The 24,000-nt window shown below is 44.0% G+C and overlaps 1 protein-coding gene across 1 annotated transcript in view; it reads right to left on the bottom strand.

Annotated features, from left to right (window-relative positions):
* The window catches only part of HCRTR2 (hypocretin receptor 2), a 101,386-nt gene that overhangs the window by 25,036 nt on the left and 52,350 nt on the right, over nt 1-24,000 (bottom strand). Inside the window, exons 3-4 of the mRNA XM_040349847.1 lie at nt 9,129-9,372; nt 7,122-7,237 (exon numbers count right to left, since the gene is read on the bottom strand). Coding sequence (XP_040205781.1) covers nt 7,122-7,237; nt 9,129-9,372 — 360 coding nt within the window. The remainder of the gene's footprint in view (nt 1-7,121; nt 7,238-9,128; nt 9,373-24,000) is intronic.

Genomic DNA, 24,000 nt, shown 5'->3' with positions numbered 1-24,000 from the left:
CTTATATAGGGGAGGCGGGCCACCTGTCACGTGACCGCGCCCCCTCTGACGCAAGGTGGAAGACCTGGGCTTCCCCAGTGACGTAGCAGAGGGTGCGTCAGAGGGTGCGGGGTCACGTGATGGGTGGCCCCGCCTCCCCTATATAAGAAATGTCAAAGCTTCACCCTTGTCATTCCGCTGGGCTGTGTCCAGTGGAGAGAGGAGGTCGGCGATGCTGCGCTCTGGATGGATGGATCTTCTCATCGCTGGACCGGAGATCACCCGTCGCTGGATACAGACAACGTTGGAGGAGGAAGCTGGGACGAGTGGATTACCACCGCTAGATTTTTTTAATTTATTTTTTATTAATAAAGGACTTTTTTCTATGGTGTGTGTGTTTTTTTTTAACCATTTACACTTCCTTCGTGAAATGGTAGGGGTACAATGTACCCCATTACCAATTCACATAGGGGGGGGCAGGATCTGGGAATTCCCTTTGTTAAAGGGGTCTTCCAGATTCTGATAAGTCCCCCACTCGCAGACCCCCAAAACCACCGGGCAAGGGTTGTGGGGATGAGGCCCTTGTCCCCATCAACATGGGGACATCCTCCCCATGTTGAGGGCATGTGGCCTGGTACGGTTCAGGAGAGGGGGGCCGCACTCTGTCCCCCCCTCTTTTCTGCGGCCGGCCAGGTTAACGTGCTCGGATAAGGGGTCTGGTGTGGATTTTTGGGGGAACTCCACACCATTTTTTTTTTTAATTTGGGGTGGAGTTCCCCTTAAAATCCACACCAGACCTGAAGGGTCATTTTTTTTTAAAATTGACGGCGGGGATCCCCTTAATATCCATTCCAGACCTGAAGGGCCTGGTAATTGAATTTGGGGGGACCCCCACGCTCTTTTATTTATTTATTTTTTATGAATGTATTCGCTCTGAATTGCCAGAGCCGACAATTCATTATAGCTGCAAGTCAGTTTTAAATGTATTTTTTTCTTTCAGAAATTACACTTTGTGCAGAGACAGTTCTAAGTACGGGAAACATGCGCTATTTCACATGCTAACTTTACACCCCTCCTAGGTACGAAATTTAAAGGAATATTTCACTTTTATTGTTTCACTTTTAGAATTATTAAATTCACTGCTCCCGAAAAAACAGCAATTTTGAAAACTTTTTTTGCATTGATACATGTCCCCTGGGACAGGACCCAGGTCCCCAAAAACTTTTTAGAACAATAACTTGCATATTAGCCTTTAAAATTAGCACTTTATATTTCAAACGTTCGAGTTCCATAGACTTTAATAGGGTTCTAAAGTTCACACGAACATTTGGTGTGTTCGCAAGTTCTGGTGCGAACCGAACAGGGGGGTGTTCGGCTCATCACTAATGAGGAAATAGGGAGACCATTAAAGTGGATGGTGCTAATTGTCCCCAGTAGAGGTAAAAGGCATCTTAACACCTCTATAACATGCAGGTCATATAAAGAAGGTGAAAGCACACGTGTGATGGATTGGTGTACATAAGGTGAAGGTTGGATGAAGCAATGGTGGAATTGTCATAACACAGATTATCAATTTATGCCCAACACAAGGGACAATGGGCCAGATTCAGATACAATGGTGTATCTTTAGTTGGGCGTAGCGTATCCTATTTACGATACACCGCCGCAACTTAGACAGGCAAGTGCAGTATTCACAAAGCACTTGCTCCGTAAGTTGCGGCGGCGTAGCGTAAATGGGTCGGCGTAAGCCCGCATAATTCAAAGTAGGCTGGGGGCTAGGGGGCGTGTTGTATGGAAATGAATCGTGACCCCCACGTAAATGACGCACCTAACGAACGGCGCATGCGCGCGCATGCTCAGTATCATGTTGAATTTTCTCCGTAAATTACGCCGGCTCAATGCTTAGTCGACGTGTACCTAACCTACACCCATCCCCATCCCCATTCACATACGACTTATGCAAACGACGTAAAATACGACGCTGTTCCGACGTTTCCGACGTCCATACCTTAACATGACTTACCCCTGCTTTATGAGGGGTAAAGTTACGCCGGTCGTACGCCTTACGTAAACAGCGTATTTTAATACGCCGGGCGCAAGTACGTTCGTGAATCGGCATATCTAGCTCATTTGCATATTTGACGCGGAAGTATACGGAAGCGCCCCTAGCGGCCAGCGGAAATATGCAAGATACAACGGCGTAGGAGACTTACGCCGCTCGTATCTTGGCAACAGTGAGGCGTATTTGATTCTATGAATCAGTCGCAAAGATACGACGGCGCACATTCGGACTTACGACGGCGTACGTGGAGATACGCCATCGTAAGTCCTTTGTGAATCTGGGCCAATCTGTTTATCTCAGCTATGGACTTTATTAATACTTTTAAATCTTGGTTGCCTAGCAATGTAATCCTGGCAGCATTCTCTGCTATGGAGTGTTCTTTTTGCCCAGAGTAGGCATCACAGATTGTAATCCTTTTGAATTTCTGTTGTGCTGTCCACATTTCCAGTCTGTATAGTAATACTGTCATGCCCCATACACACGTGCCGGATTTCCGACGGGAAAAGTTCCTGTAGGAAATCCCGAGGGGAAAGCCGAGAGCCTGCTCGGTCAGTCTTTCCCCCTACACGCGGCCAGTTTTCCAGACTGCGATGGAGCTTTGGTCGGGAATGCTGGCCATGTGTATGCTCCATCGTAGTTTTTCCCATAGGAAAACTGCCAAAAACCGCTGGTTCTCTTTTTTTGTCCGGCGCTTTTTGGGCAGGAGCATACACATGGCCGGGATTCCCGGCCAAAAGCTCTCCTTGCAGTTTTCCCATCTGGAAAACCAGCCGTGTGTACGAGGCTTCAATGCCCTGCTGGTAATATCTAGTGGCCAGTGTCTATAGTGCTCCTATTGCATGGACTGACATTTAAAGATGCCTGTTGTTACAGAGGTCAGGCCTGTGCCTATTATGTTACAAAGGCCAGGCATGTGCATACTCTGCTTTAACTATTGTGCCATAACCCTTCAGTATCTTGTAGGCGAGTGTGTGGATTGCCATTTGTGCTGCACAACTGCTAATGCTGGTACTTAAATGTATTTATTATTATACCTACAGTTGATCAGGTTGGCTGTAAGCCAGCAGCCTTGAGCTGCCCTAGAGACCAACCATGTTCAATAAACTGGGGGTTGACAGGTAGATGTGTATTGTCTTAAAAAAAAGTGTGAATATTACGAGACTAATTTTTTCGTACATCTTTTCATCCTTCGGTGCAAGCGCTCTCCAAAACGTGCCAACCCTGTCAGAAGAGCTGGAATAAGTCTCATGAAACAAGGATCCATCAACCTTTGTTCAGTGCTGGGCTTGTGGTCAGTCTGCTTTGCCAGGAAAAATTCTGTGCCAACCTTGCCTGTTGGAGGCAATGGCAAATAAGGAGACAAAAAAAGGCAGATTTGTCTTTTATTAAAGCGGGAGTTCACCCATTTAAAAAAAAAAAAAAAATCTCCCCTTAGCTTCCTGCTCGTTCGGTCTAGGGGAATCGGCTATTTATATTAAAATATGTGCAGTACTTACCCGTTTTCGAGCTGCATCTTCTTCCGTCGCTTCCGGGTATGGGTCTTCGGGAGCGGGCGTTCCTTCTTGATTGACATTCTTCCGAGAGGCTTCCGACGGTCGCATCCATCGCGTCACTCGTAGCCGAAAGAAGCCGAACGTCGGTGCGGCTCTATACTGCGCCTGCGCACCGACGTTCGGCTTCTTTCGGAAAATCGTGACGCGATGGATACGACCGTCGGAAGCCTCTCGGAAACCTGTCAATCAAGAAGGAACGCCCATTCCCGAAGCCCATACCCGGAAGCGACGGAGAGGATGCGTCTCGTAAACGGGTAAGTACTGCTCATATTTTAAAATAAATAGCCGATTCCCCTAGTAATAACGAGCAGGAATCTAAGGGGGAAAAGTGCCCTCTAAGGGTGAACCCCCGCTTTAAGTAAACTGTCAAGGATTCTATCTTTGAGTTCTTGGATGCTGGACCTTATCAAGCAGCTGTACTTATTTCAAAGCCTTATTTTAGCCCAGAGGCAAGGTAGCCAAAAAGAGGCCATTAACTGCAGGAGTCAGTGGAATAACCTTCAAAGTTAAGAAGGTATTATCTGTATATAAAGAAAGCCTTTCTACCATTTGCTCTAATGGAAGAAATTAAAGAACTGACCTCTGTCAAAGTAGATTTGGTAACATGTATCCATTCAAAGAATATAAAATGTGTTCCTTTGTTTTGGCCAGTTGGGGTAGCAGTCATCAGACTAGCCAGACATGAAATCCCACCAATGGATGATATAATATTCATTAGCAATGCCTTGGGTATTGCTTCTAGGTGAGTATTATCACTAATTTCAATAGCCACGGAAAATTGTGTTTGTGTGGAAAAGGTAGAAACTGACCTTTTTCTCTATAGTTCTTCGGTCACTAGGTCAAATTAAGATGGCAGGTGACTCCATTGAAGAGGCTGCTATAGATGCAATATGCTGTTATTCTAGAGTCATGTTCTGGTCTGTTATGGCCAGAGGAGGCATATTGCTTAAGCTATGGACTGCAGACATTGCTTTTAGGTCAAACTGTTACAGAATTTCATTTTTCCCCCATTCAGTAATAAGTTGGAGTAATAGGGTGAGTTGGGAATATATCCTGGTGATAGAAGACCTTCTCAGCATCACCAGCATATGACAGAAGACAAGGAAATCAAAGATTTAGTAATGGTATGTCTTTTGGGCCTGGGAAGGGCTATAGCAGAGAATTGAGCAATGATCTATACTGTGTTTGTTCAAAACCAAGTCCACTCCTTCTCAGGAGCAGCAAAACCCTTTTGCGTGTTTCTCTTTGTGCAGAGCATGTTCAGGATCCAACGGTTCTGTCAGTAGTTAAAGACAGAGATTTGTGGGTTTTTTCCTTCCCCTCTTCTAACACATTTAATTTTCACCAATGTTACTCAGTGCAGACAGAAGCTTCAGGCAACTGCTCCATATATATTCAAACGCTGTGGGCACACACTATAAAAAATCTGGCACATGATTCGCCATTTCCAGCTTGGGCTCTGAAGGTCCCGTACTGTAAGCCGGACCTTAAGAGGAAATGTGCAGATGATGTCATCTGCTGCATGTATGCAACCGGTCTATAACAGAGTTTACAACCACTTTAACAGTAACCCAACCACTTTCTGTGCACACCTCTCCAGGGATTGGCTAAGCCTTACTAAAAATTCAGGCCAGGAATTTAAATCCTCCTGCCCTAATTTCAAGATTTTTTTTCTAGAAGCAGCCTGTGAAACCCTAAACAGACCATACTAAACAATTACTGCTTCTCTGAGTACAGCAGAAACCAACACTAATGGCCTGTACACACGATCCGAAAATCGGATGAAAAATACTGCTTTCGTAGAGATTGTATGATAATCGGATCGTTAGTACAGAGCTTTTGAGAGCTGATCTTGACAGTTTATCCAATATTATTCGATTGGACAAACACAAAACTTTTTCTCGTATGATACCAGATCATATGATTTTCATTTAATCAGTACAGTTGTCATCCAAAAATACAATATGAGAATTTTCATAACTTTAATAACCTCTCTATTTTCAATATGTGACTAGCCTGCAAAAAAAAAAAAACCCGGACAATCTTCGGGGAGTTTGTGTAGGCCATTAATTTACCTAACAGCCTAGCAATGAGGGTGCTACACAGTAAAACAGAGTTGAACTTTAATTCCTTCTTTATGAAGGTAAAACAAATCCTAATCCCTTAAACCAGTTTTGAAACTTTGGCATGAGTTAGTAAAACTGTACATGTCATCAGAACTAATTAGTGTTATTAGGTGAATTGTACCTAGTTTTGTCAGGACAAATTTGGCTTTTATTTGGTGGTAAATGTACATATCCAACAATATTTTTATTATCAAATAAAAAATGGCCAATTATAGTAAAAAAAAAGCCACACAGGCTCATATATGGTGAGAATTTCCATGTATAATACAGTTTTGCCCTGAAATCCTGCATTGGATCAAAATCATACACATGTCTGCAGTACCTAATGACCACTGAATTGTATTCATTCATTTTGCAAGTGAATCAACAGGCCAACAGAGGCGATCTATCACTTTCAATCTTTTAAATGCAGAAAAATCTTTTATCCCGCTCTACTGGAAGCAATCTGCCACTGCCACCATGAAACAATGGTTCAAGTTGTAAACCACATATATCATATGGAAGATCTTACAAATATATACTGTAACTTGGATGCCAATTCCCACAAAATATGGGCCTGTTTAGCATACTCCTCTACCTACCTGGATATTATTAACAGAATTAAGGCTGCTGTCTTTTTTCACTTTAGATGTATTAATAATATAAATTATTCTTAATCTTAATTATCAGTACCTTTCTGAATATCTCTACCAAGACCACCACCTCTCTTTGCTTTGTTCCTTCTTTCTCTCACTCTCTTTGTTCATTCTTTTTGTTTCTTTATACTCTCCCTATTATGCTTATAATCACCCCCTTTTCTCTCTCTTAAAGTGGTTGTATACCCGCAATAATTTTTTTTATTAGCTAGCATACTAGCTCATTATGAAATACTTACCTTGGAACTTACCTGGTCCACGCCGAGCGAGATGTAATCTTGCCTCGGCGTGTCTTCCGGGTATCGCTGCTCCAGCGCTGTGATTGGCTGGAGCGACGATGTCGTCACACCCGCTCATGCGCGCGAGAGACTTCAATCGGGCAAGGTCCGGCGGCTGCCGGGCCTTTAGCCGAGGATCCTTGCTGTGCATGCGCCGCTGCAATTAGCGACGCATTGCGAGGGGAATATCTCCTAAACCTTACAGGTTTAGGAGATATTCTTTATACCTACAGGTAAGCCTTATTATAGGCTTACCAGTAGGTAAAAGTGGTAGTAAAGACTTTACTACCACTTTAATGACTAACATCCTTCAAGGATGAACTTTTGTTCACCTTCTCCGATTTTGTTGTAAACGTTATCTTTGCTATATTTTTGGTGCTCACTTGCTTGTTGGGTACATTGTTTTGTAAACTTAATAGAAACTGTATTAAACAAAAAGCATTACATCTTCAGCCAGTAGCACACATTTGAAAATAACTAAATCTCACCTGTCGACACCACAATTTCCGGAAAATTTGCAAATAGGCTAAAATCATCAGACATAATGGAACCATATATGTTATGAAGAAAAAACATATGTGATAAACCTTGGAGTAAACTTCACCTGAAAAAAATGTGAAATATACATATGTTTAGAAGAGAAAACATATAACAATGTATTCAGAAATGTTTTCACCCAAGATTCACAAAACGTTCACCTTTGATATAAACTCTTTGCCTATTGAATTCAATTAGAAATATTTGTGAATCTTAGGTGAACGTTGTATGAATCCGAAGGGAATTTTTTTAAAAATACCTCTTATTGTTTAACCACTTAAGGACCGAGCCTGTTTTACAGACTCTGTGTTAACACGTTAAAAACTATTTTTTTGCTAGAAAATTACTTAGAACCCCCAAACATTATACATTTTTTCTAACACCCTAGAGAATAAAATGGTGGTCATTGCAATACTTTTTGTCAGAGCGGTCTTACAAGCACACTTTTTTGGGAAAAAAAATCACTTTTTTGAATTAAAAAATAAGACAAAATAAGACAACAGTAAAGTTTGCCCAATTTTTTATATTGTGAAAGATAATGTTACGCTGAGTAAATTGATACCCAACATGTCACGCTTCAAAATTCCGCCCGCTCGTGGAATGGAGTCAAACTTTTACCCTTAAAAATCTCTATAGGCAACGTATAAAAAATGGGGCTATAATTATTGCTATCGCTCTAACGATTGCGGCGATACCTCACATGTGTGGTTTGAACACCGTTTTCATACCCTTTTTCCCTACTCACATATGCGTTCCCTTCTGTGCACAAGCTCGTTGGGACTGAGCCCTTTAAAAAAAAAAATCTTGTTTATTTTACTTGATTTTATTTATTTTTACACTGCTTTTTCAAAAAAAAACATTTGGGTCACTTTAATTCCTATTACAAGGAATGTAAACATCCATTGTAGTAGAAAAAGGAATGTCAGGTCCTTTTAAATATGAGATCTGGGGTCAAAAAGACCGCTGATATCATATGTAGACTAAAATGCAATTAAAAAAAAAGCTCCGGTAAGCATCGGAGGATGCAGGAGAGCGGTGGCCCCTCTCCCGGCGCTGATAACGATGAGCTTGCGGCGAATACGTTAGAGAAAATAAACACAATATTATACCCAGTTTTTGGAAAAATAAAATAAGAGGTCTCAAGTAGTGAGATACCACACATGCCAAGTCTAAAAATTGGTGGAATTGCAAAAAAAAAAAAAAAAATATGATACCCCAAATTCCCCATAGGCAACACTTTAAAAGTCTTTAAAGGTCATCAGTTTAGAGATAACTATGGCCCTAGAGTTATTGTTCTCAGTCCAACGTGTGCAACATTTTTAACATGCTGATGCGAAGTACCCGCATAACTGTTGCAGGACAACAGAACTATCTACCTATGCATTTTTTTCTCCAACCCTCTGCTACTCTAAACATAGATCAAATGCTGTCTACTATTAACTTAAATCTGAAAGCCTTTTTGTTAATATATATATATATATATATATATATATATATATATATATTGTTTATATCTTATTCCTTTAACTTTTCACTTTGAATGAATGACTTGTATAGCGCAACACATGCAAACTGAATCGCCTCTGGGCGCTTTTTCCAGCCAGTATCTGCATGGCTGGTGCGGTCATTTTTACCCCGTAGTATCATGACACACTAGGGACACACAGTCATACACACATATATACTGGGCCAATTTTGGACGAGATCCAATTTACCTACCAGCATGTCTTTGGAGTGTGGGAGGAAACCGGAGTACCCGGAGGAAACCCACGCAGACACAGGGAGAACATGCAAACTTCAGGCAGATGGTGTGGTTGGGATTCGAACCAGCGAACCTTTTGCTGCCAGGCGAAAGTGCTACTCACTGCACCATTTTATAACTCAGAATATTAGATTGATAAAATATTAAAATAAAAGTACTTACAATGCTTATAATAACTAAGTAATTAACCACTCACCTTCCCAGCGCTCATCACAGACAGTGAATAAAATAGTTTTGTTGGCTAAATCTGGAATAACACTGTTACACTCCATAACAATGGCCTGAGGAATCATTATAGCACAGGACACAATCCAAATAATTATAATGCTGTTTCTTGCTCTCTTGGCAGTACTTTTAAACATTAACGGATGGCAAATTGCATACCATCTATCCAAGGCGATGCAACTGAGTGTTAACACAGAAACAGAAACTGACACAGTCTAAAAAAAAAACAAAAAAAAAGAAAACTTCTTAATAAACCATTTAAGAATCCTTCATATAAAAAAAAATCAATGCTGCCTATCTATAAACAGAAATTAAAACTATAATGAAAAAGACTTAATAATACAAATGGATTTTAGATAATCATTCTAGACTTACAGTTATTTCTAAATAAGCAACTTAAGCATCCCTGCCCTTTATTGAGCCATGTGAATCCCACACCACACTGCTTTGCTGCCACAGTCGGGAATGGACAGCTGTTGGACAGGTAAAGCACTCTGGCCTTTCCTCTGTGAATCAGCCCTTAACATGTGGCAACACCTCCACAGTTTCTCATATGTTGTAAATATGAAGCTATTTTGACCTAAGCATTAATATCTCCATTTCTAATGCATAGTCCAGGTTGGTAACTGTGAAGGGAAGGGTTGTCTAAAGTTGCTATATTACTGGCTATACATGTATACTTACTGTGTTGTAACACCTTTGTATTATATGTTGATTAGCTTGGTGGAAAGTTTGAGGTCCACCTGGTTACTTACATAGATAGCTATATTTACCTGTTGGTGATGTCCACCTTCTTAAAGCAGATCTTCACCCTCCAAAACTTTAACCCTCAACTCCACCCCTCCCCTCCCTCTGTCCACTACATGACTAGAAAGCTATTTTGGTGTGAAAAGTAATGGGTATTACTTCTGAGTAATGATAGCCAGTCATATGAAGGGGTGTATCTCTGATGTATGTCTGATGCATTAATGAACTATAATTATTATGGATGATAATAAAAACACATTTTCAGAAAATTATTAAAGTGATGCTTATGACTCTGACTACCAGAAATGTCTAACATTAACCCCTTTACACTTGGTGGGCCTTAGCTTTGGGCTGCCATATATGTACATACAGCCAGAATCCATTTGTTCTCTGGGAATGTGCATGTTTAGTGCTCCCAGTACAGTGACTGCACTTTCATTGAAAGCTCCCAGTAGCTTTTTAGGATCAGGAGACCAGGAAAACCAAGTAATACCTCCTGCATTATTAACGTTTAAAGGGTCATCTCCTGCCAGCTGTAAAGGGATACAGTGTTTATTTTAATCTGCAGGATGCAGCTTCTTTCATAGATGGACTAAATGGTAATTATACATCAGACAGGAGGCTCATATCTTATGCATTATCTTTCTTTAATAATGCCCATAGCAGAAATACAGTAAACATTTATTGTAACTTAAAAAATTCAAAGAACTACCCTTCCCAGCAGTCCCTGGGCCAGTGTAGCCCCTCCCAGACCGTATCCTATATAAGGGACTGTCTGAGGTAACCTATTCCTCTTTCTTTCTGCTCATAGCCAGAACTCAGATAAGTACATTACTCTATGTTTATAATTTTTATGTAGGCTTGCTTGTTATTTGGTTATCAGCAGCCTTTTTAATTTGTGTAGATCCTAATGTCACATCGTCTTTCCACAGGGTGCTGGGGATCCCCCCCCCCCTCCCACCCCGGCTTTTATTACAGCTACGGAGGTTTTTCCCTCCTCCGCTATTCCCTTCAACTTCCACCTGTATCTGTATATACCCTCTGATCCCCTCAGACCTTCATCTGTGTGTTGTTCTATCAACCTTCTGTCTTATGAAGCACAACTGATATTTCTAAAAATGATAAACGTTTAGTTTTTGCTGTATGCTTTTCCCACTTTGCTATCTGTGCCACCCGTTTTGTAGAGAACGCGGTTTCCTCTGATGTGTACATCTTACAGTCATTGGGCTTCTTTATTTGTTTATTTTACAATATACCGCTGCTTTGCTTCTTTTGTTTCCCCCCGGTGCGCTCTGCACACTGCTCGTTTTCTGACTGGAGGTAGGACGGCGCCATTTTAACATCTCGGCGCCTTTTTTCCTACCTCCCTTCTTCTCCTTCTCCTCAGAGCGTCTCATCTCTGAGGGGGGCGTGGCGGTGAGGATCTCCCTGCACCAATCGCGCTATTGTCGCGAATCGACGGCGCCATTGCTGCGGACCTGTCCTGGGGACCCCATCCTCCGTGTGCTAGGCCGTCTCTCCCCATCGCCGCCACGCCAGGGTGCGGGCGGCTGTATGGTTGGAACTCTGTGTAGATCTCACTGATCTATGCGAATCACGTTAGGCCCCGAGCCTCACGTCTAGCTCCCCTTGTGGTGGGGAATATCTACCCTCATCTAACTTCTGTCACTCACACCTAGCTGGTGGGGAATTCCTCCCCTCCCCTGCTTCTGTCACTCCTTCACCTTCAGTTACATTAACATCAGTTCTTGTTCTGGGAATTTATTCCCCTGTAGTCTATTCTACATATAATGAATATATTAATACATGTAAATAAATAATAAATTTAAATAATTATACGAATGAATAAATTATTGACTTATTAAATAAATATAAATAAATCAATGGACATAAATGTCTATAAATAAATAATTTATACAATCTATATGATTGAATAAATAAATAAATATATAAATATATATATAATAAACAAATTTAAAATATAAACTATTAAACTATACTTTATATATAATTGAATAATTAAATACATATATATATAAATAAATAAACAAATTATAACAATAATTGAATGAATTATAGAAATTACTATACAAGTTATAGTACATAACTTCCGTATCTTCCTGTGCTGTCCGCAGACAGCTGACTCTTCTCCTGTGGCTGGCGACAGGTCCTTTACTCCCTACTGGTGCCACTGAAGTGGTGGACGCAGCCCTGGAAGGCCCTACCTACCTCAGTGCTGCACTGGTTCCTGAACTGGTCGGTAGGTCCGTCCAGACTACCAGGGCATCGGTTGTTCCAACCCACATGCACCCCTATGTCCGGATCTCCCGGCAAGGATATAACGCCCCTGAGTAGGGCATGGCGTCCCGTATGTGCCATCACATTAATGTGGCCTCCGTCTCCCCGGCAGGGGAAGTAATTAACATGCCCCAGGCAGTACCCTCCCAGGACTGCCGACCCATTGACTCCCCGACTGGGGAAGTAAATAACATACCCCAGGCAGTACCCTCCCAGGACTGCCGACCCTCTGACTCCCCGGCAGGGGAAGTACATAACATGCCCCAGGCAGTACCTTCCCAGGACTGCCGACCCACGGACTCCCCGGCAGGGGAAGTAAATAACATGCCCCAGGCAGTACCCTCCTGGGCCTGCCGACCCACTGCCTTCCCAGACTCCAATCGACCCCCGAGCCTCGGGGAGATGCACATGCAGAGGCAGCGATCCGCTAGACGGACTGAGCCAGACTCCTCGTGGACTCTTCCAGAGTCGTCCGCGGAGTACGAGGCGGCTAACACCTTTGAGTCTGAGGATGAAAATGATGATGATAATGATGATGATTATGTGAGCAGTGGGCACATGGCGCTCCATGACGGCGCCAACCCTAGGTCCCAGTGTAAAACCTTATTGGACTCTTGTGGAGTACCATTTTCGATCAGGAGGTGATTGGCCACCCACACTCCGGTGACTGGGCACCTCTACCTGAGGTGTTCCAATAGATCGAATGCTGGACCCGGAGATCGATCGGTACGCTAACCGGACAAGTTGAGGGTGGAATACTCACCCTTCCATTACCAAATACGGTGGTGCTCACTCCAGAGGTGGATCCCATAATCATTCAGTATTCCAGGAAGGGAATAGAGAGGGCCTTTGGGATCTCACAGTACTGGGTCTTAGATCTCTGGACCTATCACCTAACCCTACGCCTTAGTGAGCAGGCTACCGCCTCTGTAAGCCGGTTGACCTAGCACAATGGGATCACGCTAATTGATGATATCTTTAAGACGGTAGGACAAATGGAGTTATATTACCAGGCGTATACCTGGTTCACCATCCCATTCGGTTTTTCAAACCTAAACACCGTCCTAATGGACAACAGGTTGCTAGACCTTGGACCAAACAGCCGATAATAGAGATGGACCCGCTCTCTTTGAACTTCCTCAACAACATCTTCCCGATCAGGAAGAAGAAAGGCGGTTTTTCGTCCGGTGGGAGCTTGAGAAATCTCACCAACTTACTGCCCTGTGGAACAAGGGTGAGGTTGAACATCTACTTGAACGACCTACTTCTAATGGCTGGTTCCCCTCGCCTAGCGAGCAAACACGCCTCCTGGATGGTCGGATCGCTACGCGATCTGGGACTCCTCATAGATCACGAACACCTATTATCTCCCAATTTCAGGAGATAGAGTTTTTGGGGTTCTTGGTGGACACCAACCGAGCGACCCTTCGGCTACCCATACCCAATTAGCCGCCATCCGCAAAGACATCAGTATCATGCTGGGCAGCAGCGGGTGTCCTTACGCGGACTGACTCGCTTAGTCGGCCTGTTCCCGGTGTCAATCCAGGCCACTCTCCAGCCCCTCTTCACTGTCGAACCCTCCAGAGACTCGAGACTCTACATCTTCGCTAGGGGCTTCGCTATACAAACTAAGTGAAGCCATGGGGGACCTACGGTAGTGGTTACGTCATGCCGTCAAACGGAACGGCGAGACATTTTCAACTCCTCACCGGATTTCGTCATAGGGTCGGATACCAGCCGCCTCGGCTGGGGTGCTCGGTGCAGTCCCTCGTCCTCCGGTAGGACGTGGTCCGCAGAGAACCCTCGGCTGCACATCAACACGTGCACCCCTGACGGCCTTTTTTGCCATCGGAAGTCTGTTGCCACGCACGTCCATCTGCTGTGTGCTATTGCGTTCGGAGAACGTACCCGCAGTCCGGTACGTCGATCGCTTGGTGGGCCCCTGATCCAGAATCCTAGCGGATCTAGTAAGACTTCGGGCACTTCTGCCTGGAATGCAACATCGTCCCGATTGCGGGATATGCCACAGACTATCCCTATAGGGTGGCAGATTGGATTCTCGTTACCTGACCGATTCCAACGATTGGCGATCGCTCCGGTCAGGGTTCCTGATCCTCGCTCACTTCGCGGATCCTTCTCTATGGACCTGTTCGTTCCCCGTATCAACCACCAGTTTCCGCGCTCTTACAACCGGAGGCCGGATCCGGAGGCGCACCATGTGGACGCCCTCCACCAAACGTGGTCACAGGGGACACATTACGCGTTCCCCTGTTCCCGGTGACCCTCAGGGTCCTCCTTCACTTAGCAAGCCGGAGGGCATCAGTCGTGCGGTTCACTCCGTGGTGGCCGACACAGCCATGGTTTCCCCTCCTTCTGAGGATGACGGTGGAACTCCCCAGGTTGTTTCCTCATTCCCCCCACCTCCTCGCTGGTCCGAACGGGGATCTGCACCCTCTACTCACGAAGCACATCCTACCTCTCCTCACATGGTTAGTATCGGGGTTCCGGTCGCAGACTACGACCTTTCGGGAACAGCTAGGGATTCCCTGCCTTGGACTGGGCCCCGGGACTAGATCGGCATCTCGATCTACCTGGGGACTCTGGGTTACTTGGTGTGATCAACGACGGGTCGACCCCGTTCAAGCGCCAGGGTCTGTAATAGCCAATTATCGGGCGGACTCTTTGGATCCGTTGGTGTGTCAATTTTGAAGGCGTTAAGTTTAAATCGCCCAATGTACCAGCACACTTGGGATTTTTCCATGGTCATGATCATGTTCTCGGGCTGGGGGACGTTGACACTCTGTTTTGAGGTTACTGTCTTTCGAGCTTACTGTCTTCTTGTGTCTGATTTCCATCATCGTGGGTCAGACGTCAAGGCTTTGGACATATCCAGGCGTCATTCCTCGCCTCAGAGACTCAAGTCTTTTTCCGTCGTGCGTTGGACCAGACGGTACTTCGATCGGTTTTCTACCCGTTCTTCCCCGCACATCCACAACTGTATGTGGTCCGCTGTCTACAGACTTATATGTCCTTGACAGCCTCGCTGCGATCTTCGCAAGTCTTTCAAATCCTCGTTTCCTACGTTAATCCTCTCTTCCCGGTTTCCTCTGTGGCCGAGTACTCACGAGCAAACATGTCCGTTCGAAATGTCCGACGGGCTGTTTCCGGCGTACAAGGCTGTTTTTTCATTTGGCCCGCTGGCTTGTACACACCAGCGGACGATATTTCCCTGCGGACCTGAACGCGTGCACGTAATCCACGTTTGACGTCACTATAAAGGGAAAGGCCAAAGTCAATGGCGACGCCCTCTGTTCCGCTTTTGCTAGTTACGGCTTTGCTCGTGTTAGTGAAGGTTTGGTTAGAGCTGATTCGCGCTTCTCGGTCTCCAGGCTTTAGCAGGTAGTATTTTCTCGTTCAGTGCGTGTGCTTGTGGGTACGTAGTTGGCATTCGGGTACAGGCGTGCAGTTCGTTCTGCTTAGCAGATTCGTACTGTGCGTTCGTATCTGTGTGTCGTGCGTTCTTTGCAGGTACCGCTGGATTTGATTGTGCTTTCTGTTGGAGTGTGTTCTTGACTGACCAGCCGGCCGGTTTGAAGCCATGATGGAGCAGCAGCGTCAATTTTCGCGAGTTGGTGCTGTTTATGGGATGGCTGCTGGATATGTTCATTATTCCAGTACTTTGGCCAGAAACAGGGGGCGGAGGCGTTTCTGGACCAAGAATTGGTTGCGCCAGCGTGACCAGTTCTCACATATGCCTCTGCTTAGGGAAATCCAGGAGAATAATCCTAATGACTATAGGAATTTTCTCCGCATGACGGACCCCGTATTCAACAGTCTGCTGGATCTTCTGTCCCCCTATATCACGAGGCAGGACACTGTGATGCGCCAAGCCATCACGGCCGAGCAGAGGCTTATTGCCACGTTGCGGTACCTGGCGACTGGGAGGAGCCTGCAGGACCTCAAGTTCTCGACAGGCATCTCTCCGCAGGCGCTTGGGGTCATCATACCGGACACGTGTGCTGCCATCATTAAAGTTATGCACGAGGAGTATATGAAGGTAAGTTTCCTCATTTTAACCTCACAATGTGTCTTTAATAATGTGGCAAACTAACTTTTTATTTTATTTCCCAGATATGCTGTGTGTTTAACTAACGTTCCCTTTTCTCACTATGCATGTTGATATCAGCTTTTACATGTTCTTTTTATTTTGGCCTACCTGCATATTTTGATCTTACCCAATATTAACCTGTCCAGCATGCTATCTTCGGGCCAACCCCCACCATGCCACTTTATTTTAATTTTTTTGGTTTTCTAAAAACAGTTTAAACACCCCCCACCCCCCCTTCAAAGTGTTTTTGTCCCCATCAGAGGGCTGTGGAGTCTGTTATTAATTAAGTGGCCCTATATATTTGTGCCCCGAAATTCTCCCTTCAAAATTTGCAAATGCTATTTAAAAATTGTAAAGTTGCACAAGGATGCTTGTAGGATTATGTTTGCAATGTTTATGTGCCAAAGTACTAAATCTCTTTTTTTGTTTGTCCCCACAGCTACCCTCCACACCACAGGAATGGCAGTCTGTGGCTTCCCAATTTGCCGAGCGGTGGGATTTTCCTAACTGCGGTGGAGCAATAGATGGGAAACACGTCCGCATTGTGCCCCCACCCCACTCGGGGTCCTACTATTATAATTACAAGGGTTATCATAGTATAGTGTTGATGGCGGTGGTGTCGGCACAGTATGAGTTTCTCTATGTGGACGTGGGGAAGAACGGCCGGATGTCAGATGGGGGAGTGTTCGCACGGACTGATTTCTATGATCGTCTCCAAACTGGTGGTCTGGCATTGCCACCAGATGAAGATAATGTGGAAGGACTTCCGTTTGTGTTCCTAGCGGACGAGGCTTTTGGCCTTGGACCTCACCTAATGCGGCCTTTTCCCCAGAGGACCCTCACCTCAGAGAGGAGTGTGTTTAATTTTCGGTTGTCCAGGGCTCGGAGGGTAGTCGAGAATGCCTTTGGGATCCTCAGCAACCGGTTCCGCCTGTTCCTGACATCGATACATTTGGCGGAATATAAATTGAACACCGTTATATTTGCCTGCTGCATTTTGCACAATTTTCTACGCAGGCACTCCCAGACGTACCTAGCCCCCATGGGCTCTGAGGCAGGACTACCCTCAGAGAACATTCCTGGCCTGGACACTGGTCGCGCTGGCTTGGCCCCCCAATCTGCTCGTGAGGTACGCGACAAATATGTTGAGTACTTCATGGGTCGGGGGGCCATTGCTATGCCAGATCATATTTCTTTCTAATTCGGCCCCCAAAAGAAAGGAATATTCTCACAACTAATAAATAATTAGACCATTGGACTTTATACAGTTGTTTGTCATTACTGCTTTTTCTCTATTTTTCTGTCTTCCAGGTTATCTCCAAAAATAGTGCACTTCTAGTGCCAGATTTACTTACTCAGATGTATTAACTAACCACATTTGCACATTATTCACTCATCTACAAACTGGGTATTCAGTCTATAAATAAGAAGCCACTCTTTTTTCTGCTTTTGATGTCTCATTTATTTTTTTTATTTTAGTCATTTTTTAACAAGAAATGTGTATTTTTAGGCAGAACACATTTCCTGCAAATTCTGGAGACAAAATATTGGCTTTTAATTATTTATTTTTTGGTCTTTATTGACAGTGATTATCAATAATAATGATCGAAACACAATGTAACAATAATTTCACTGAAACTATACGCAAGAATTTTTGGGCTTGTCATTTGTTTGTGTCTAATTTTTTAAACAAGATTTTAACACAACACAAAAATTTTTTTGTTTTTTTCTAAAATTAGTTAACTTCTTTCTTTAGGTGAGATTTATTGTTCGTTTTGTGATCTGAAACTGGAAACATTTACAAACCAAAAAAGATCAACACCAAACAAAAATTGAAAAAAAGAACAGCAGTCAGTCATATGGATGGTGTGCTTTCACACTGGAACACGCCAAAATTTCTAAATGCACACATTCAGTGAAAACTCGCCAAATGTCATTGGTTAAACAGACAAATGGCCACATGTGCTATCTGACATCATGGGTGATCAATGTCTGTGTTTTGTGGGAGCAAACCCTTCCTCTCAACTACTTGAGGATCGAGGAGGGGTTTGTACCCACAAAGCACAGACAATAGATAGTCTGTGATGGCAGATAGCACATATTGGCACACTGTGTGTGCATTTAGAAATTTTGGCGTATTATAAAGTACAAAAATTAAAAAGGGTTTTGTGGGCGGGGGATGGGCGGGGGATGGGCTTCTGTGGTTCAGTCTTTGACACGGCCCATCATGTCCATGATATTTTTGTAATTTTGGTTGATGACTAGCATCCTTTGTCGCATGTTCTCCATTTCCGTGCTACACTCTGAAATGACATTTCGCACATTCTGCTCCATGACTAGCATCCTTTCCTGCATAATGTCCATTTCCGTGCTGCACTCCATTAGTTGCTGTACAATGATAGAAGCACTTGCACGTGAAAAATGTGCTACTCCATCTTGATCCCCTAAAAAGAAACAAATTGGCATTCAAAATATGTAAATAATTTCCAGCCTATCTGCATATGTTTGGCCCTATTAATATAGGGGTGACACTGACCTGATGGCCTGATAATTTCCACATCCCCAATTTCTTCATCTTCTATCACTCCTCCTTCTTCCACCACCTCCCCATCATCTTCTATCACTCCTCCTTCTTCCACCACCTCCCCATCATCTTCGACTCCTCCTTCATCCATCAATCCACCTTCTTGCAATTCGCCAAATTGTTCTTCCGCCACTTGCCCTTCATCTGATATAAATTCTAAGTCCAAAATAACTTCTTCCTCCTCTCTTCCTTCCTCCTTTCTTCCTTCCTCTTCTCCTTCCACATCCTCTTCTCCTTCCACATCCTCTTCTCCTTCCACATCCTCTTCTCCTTCCACATCCTCCTCTCTTCCTTCCCCAGCCTCCTCCTGCTCAACATGTGGAGGTGTTTGATTTTCCGGGTGTCTGGCCCTCTCTGCCTCCTCCAATTGCTGGCGTCTTCTTTCCCCTATAAGAAATAATAAAAAACAAAAGGGATACTCATCAGCACACAGATATTGGATATCATAAATCGCACACATTGCATAGACGATACATTTATGATGATTTTTGGTTGTTTTTTCTTTCAGCAATCCTCCATTTTTGGCGTAGTTCTAGGCCAAGCTCTGATGCTGCCCCTTTTTTGCAAAGAAGTGACACAAATGGATGTCCCCCCAAAACATTAATTCTCGTCGACCCTCCAAATAAATATACTTTGATTTTTGAGACACAGGTGCTTTGCATTTCAAGATGTTAAAACATCAGCTTTATTTGCATTTTGGAGAATGAATCTTGTTTGCCTGTCACATTCACTCAATTTAATTTCTGTGATTTTGCTAGTCAACAATGTTGGAAAACCAAGTTTGGGGCCAGTCAGCCATGTCCAGGTGTGTTGTTCCTGGAGTAACGTCACATTTTTGCGAAACAATGTCATATTACGCGTGTTTACTATTTCACCAAATTTGTTTAAGGTTGTTATTTGACATAAACACAATACAGTATCTACACATGTTCAAAAGTAAAAGCAGGCCAAGGAGGCAGATGTGAAAAAATACATGTCAACACATTATTGCAGACATTCCCCCCCCCCTTAAATAATATGGACTTACTTTTACGCAGAATTTTGAGGATCTTCTTCATGTGATGTGGCTCCCTCAATTTTAAATCGGACCAACGCTTCCGTAGTTGCTCCTTTGACCTGGTGACACCAAACATTCTCCTCATTCTCCTTGCCACCTTGTCCATTATGTGTGACTTCCTACGGTTCGGTGTTTTGTAGGGCCCACATTCACCATCATAATCCTTCCTCCTCATGATGTAAACCAACTCCACCATTTCTTCGAACGCCATATTAGTGGCTTTATATCTTTTAGGCCTGGATCGGGACGGTCCAGCCTCTGTCCCTTCACTTGCGCCATGAGAGCTCCGTGCCCGCTCGTGTGACATCGCCATCTTTCCTTCCCACAGAGATTAGGGGCGTGGAAACGAGGAAATGTCCCGTCAGGGGCGGAGATGAGGGCGGGGATTATTGCATATGCGGAGTGTCGCGAATGCCAACAACGTATTGACGTAGGTTACGCGGAGAATATTCGCGCGATTCCAGAACCTACACAGTTAACGCCATATTTACTTTTTCAATTGATTAGGGGCATGGCAAAGGTGACGAGGGCGGCGTTTCATACATACGCGGAGTGTATAAAAGGCGCTTGACGTGATTACGTAGGTTACGTGTTAATTCAGCGAGCGGAAGAAACGAGGATTGTGAGAGAGGCAGGTAAGAAATTTAAACATGGGATCAGCAGCGGGCTCTAAAATGTAGAGCAATGGGATGGGGGTTTGGTCTGTTGGTTGCACAGTTTTATTAAGCTATTATGTCTCTTGGATACCAGAATGTGATTTTCGTACCCAAATGCTTTTGTAGACATCACAAAATAGAGAGATCAAAAATGCTGTGACTCATTAGTAATTATGTAGGGTGTATTCAGATCAGGCCAAGTATTGTTCTGTGTTGGTTGGACAGAGGTCATTAGGAAGTTTCTTTCATGTAATCAATGCTGAGGGGCAGGATATCTACACATGCAATAGTGCCTTGATGAATGCTGTCATTTGTAATAATTGTGTATGGTTGTAGATTTATATTATTTCCTGCAATGTAACCAAAGGGGCGGCATGTTAAAAAAAAATGTTAGCTAAAACCAACCAATGGGGCAGAGCTGGCCAGCATTTTCTAAACAAGAGACACTGTGTTTGTATTTCTATATAGGTACTACTTTTTTAACAACATATTCTATCAATGTAAATGCTGAGGCTTTTTTTAATTGTGTTTTTGGTTTCTTTTCATTTTTTCAATCTAGAATAAAAAAAAAAAAAAATTTATTTCACAATGGATCTCCTGCAGAGCCAAGACATTATCCAGCATTTGCTGGATAAATTTCGGGAAATGCCCATCCTGTGGGATTCAAAGCAGGACCATTACCACAATAAGGACGTACGAGCGGCAGCACTTGAACAGCTAGCAGCATACATGAGGACATGGGTGCCAGAATGCAGTGCCAACATGGTGAAGGATAAACTTGCCAACCTCAGGGGCACATATAGGAGAGCGTACAAAGCTCACCAAAAACAGCTAAGATCTGGAGCAGCAGCAAGACCACCAAAGGAACCCAAGCTGTGGTATTACAACCAGATGTCATTTTTGCGGGATCAACTGGAAGGCAGGCCATCAATGTCGAGTCTGAATCCCAACCTTTCCTCCACGCTACCTCCCAGCGGGACTTCCCAAGATCACCACAGCCCTGCAGAGTCAGATGAAGAGGGCCTGGCTGACAGAGAGGCAGATCTGCGCCTCTACGATGATGAGGTATAGTAGTTTCATAACTATTTATGTAATAATATTAATTATTGTTTGATTCTTGACTTGATATTGGTTAATAAAATACAAGCTGGGAAGTAAAAATCTAAAATCGTGGGCAAACAAATAGGTGTCAGGGATGACAACTGCAGGGGTCAGAGGGTGAGTCTGTTTTCAAGTTTAAATTCAAGGCAAAAAATAAGATTCAAGCATGAAAATGTGAGTGAGTATATTCCTAAATATATTACAACATGTCCCTTTTTTTTACACAGGAAGAAGAGACCAGCCAGGAGGTGGCAGATCCTCTCCTCACTGACAGCCAGGCCGAAGGGGTCAGTGGCAGCCAGGAGGAGGCCGGGCCCAGTGGCGTTCAGCAGCTCCCCAGGACAAGCACCACCAGCCAGGCTCCTCCCCTTTATATTAGGCCACCAGGCCGTAAGAAGAAATTGGGGGCAGTGGAGGAAGCCAGCCTCCAAATGATTAGGGAGGCGAGTGCCATCATGAGGGCCCCCCTCAACCCCACTGAGGCCTACAGTGCCTCCGTGGCACATGACCTGAATCAAGGCACGGAGGAGCAGAGGCAACTGGCAAAGGGCGTGATCAACCAGGCCCTTTGGTGGATGCAGAGGGAGCTGCTGACCCCAGACACTGGGCTATGTGACCCGGCCCGGCTTGCTGAACACCATTCTCCTGCTGCCACATCATCCCCACCTGCAAGGGCCCAGGGAAGACCCGCTGGAAGGCAGCCTGGAAGGAAGGTTTCAAGGAAGAGGAGACGTTGATGCCCTGCCTTCCATTTGATCCCCCACAAATGGCATCTTGTTTGGACTACCACAGCTTGGGTTCCTTTGGTTATGTGCTGCTGCTTCAGATTTTATTTAGTGTGCTTCCTGAGGTTGGCTAGTTTATCCTTCACCATGTTTCAAATGCAAGTTTGCATGTATGTTGCTAGCTGTTCAAGTGCTGCCATTCTGTTTTTGATCCTTTTTATAATTTGCTCAAATAAAAGCCTTTTTGTTGATTTGAAAAACTTGCCTATTGTTTGTAATACTGTGGGTATTATTTTAGGCATCAAACATTACAAACAAATAAAATGATTAATCTAAAATATTCACTAACTCATGTGGGGGGGGGGGGGGGGTCATTTGGTGTGCCAACATGGTAGACAATTTAAACAACCTTCAACAAAATCATGTTAAATATACAAACAAAAGCTAAATCAAAAATATTTCCTATTAAAATATTCTAAATGGTGACATAACTATAAACACCTAAAGAAAGTGGGAAAGATAACCATTAAACATTAAAAGCAAAAAATTTGAAATGTGGAGGACCACTAAAAATATGATACGTCGGGCCAATAAAAGTTTGCAAAAATCTTACTACATCACAGCTAACAAATGTCACTTTTCAGTATGGAACAACTCAGTTGAAATAACATGAGCTAAATAACTGATTAGTTATAGCAAGAGAAGAATGAATAAAACGACGGCATCAAGCATTGGTTATTGTGTGTTTTGCTTCAGTGTTCTATTGCTAGAATTAATCTTTCTATTGACGAATGTGCCATATCCCAAAGAAACGTGAGTTTTACCTGAACGAGCGCTCCCGTGGCCTCATTTAGTCTGAGCATGCGCGGGGTTTTTGTACGTTGGTTTTGTGTACTCACCACCAAACATGTACGTTCGGACAGGATTTGAGCGGACGGTTTTAAAACAAGTTTGGAAATAAATGTCTGCTGGAAAACGGCCCGGCGGGCAAATGTACGGTGAAATTCTGTACGCTCGTAACTACACACGACCAAACATGTATGCTGAAACTGGTCCGCGGGCCAGTTTCAGCAAACATGTTTGGTCGTGAGTATGGGGCCTGTGACTTACTATAGCGGCGGACTGTTGTCAGCGACCGCTTTTCCGCCAATCCCGCTTTGAACAGGAGGTACACATATCTATGTCAGTGTTGTGGATTATTTTGATTGTTATTGGTCATATGCATTGTTATAGCTTTGAACTTGCATAAGATATGAGCCTCCTGTCTGATGTATAATTCGAGATTTTCCTAGCTTGTGACGGAAAATATTAATTATATGAAGACAGGAGGCGAGTATCTTCCCTCCCAACCCAACCCTGTCACGAGGTTGTCTCTCTCTCGTTCTAGACTGATGAACCACGCACCCTGCAAGTCTGAGGCTGGTACGCCCCGGGAGTTCGTTTTCACTATCCCTGTTGGGATTGCTGTCCGTTTCGATCCATGGGTTTAGTTCACCGCAGATGGAGGTTCCTACTGCGTTCCAGATCCGGAGTCGGGATGCCGTTGACTGAATCCGTTGGTCCATGT

The sequence above is a fragment of the Rana temporaria genome, chromosome 4 (assembly GCF_905171775.1).
Source record: "Rana temporaria chromosome 4, aRanTem1.1, whole genome shotgun sequence".
Classification (NCBI taxonomy): Eukaryota; Metazoa; Chordata; class Amphibia; order Anura; family Ranidae; genus Rana; species Rana temporaria.
The sequence above is the reverse complement of the archived record's forward strand: the minus strand, read 5'-3'. Positions and strand labels throughout refer to the sequence as shown.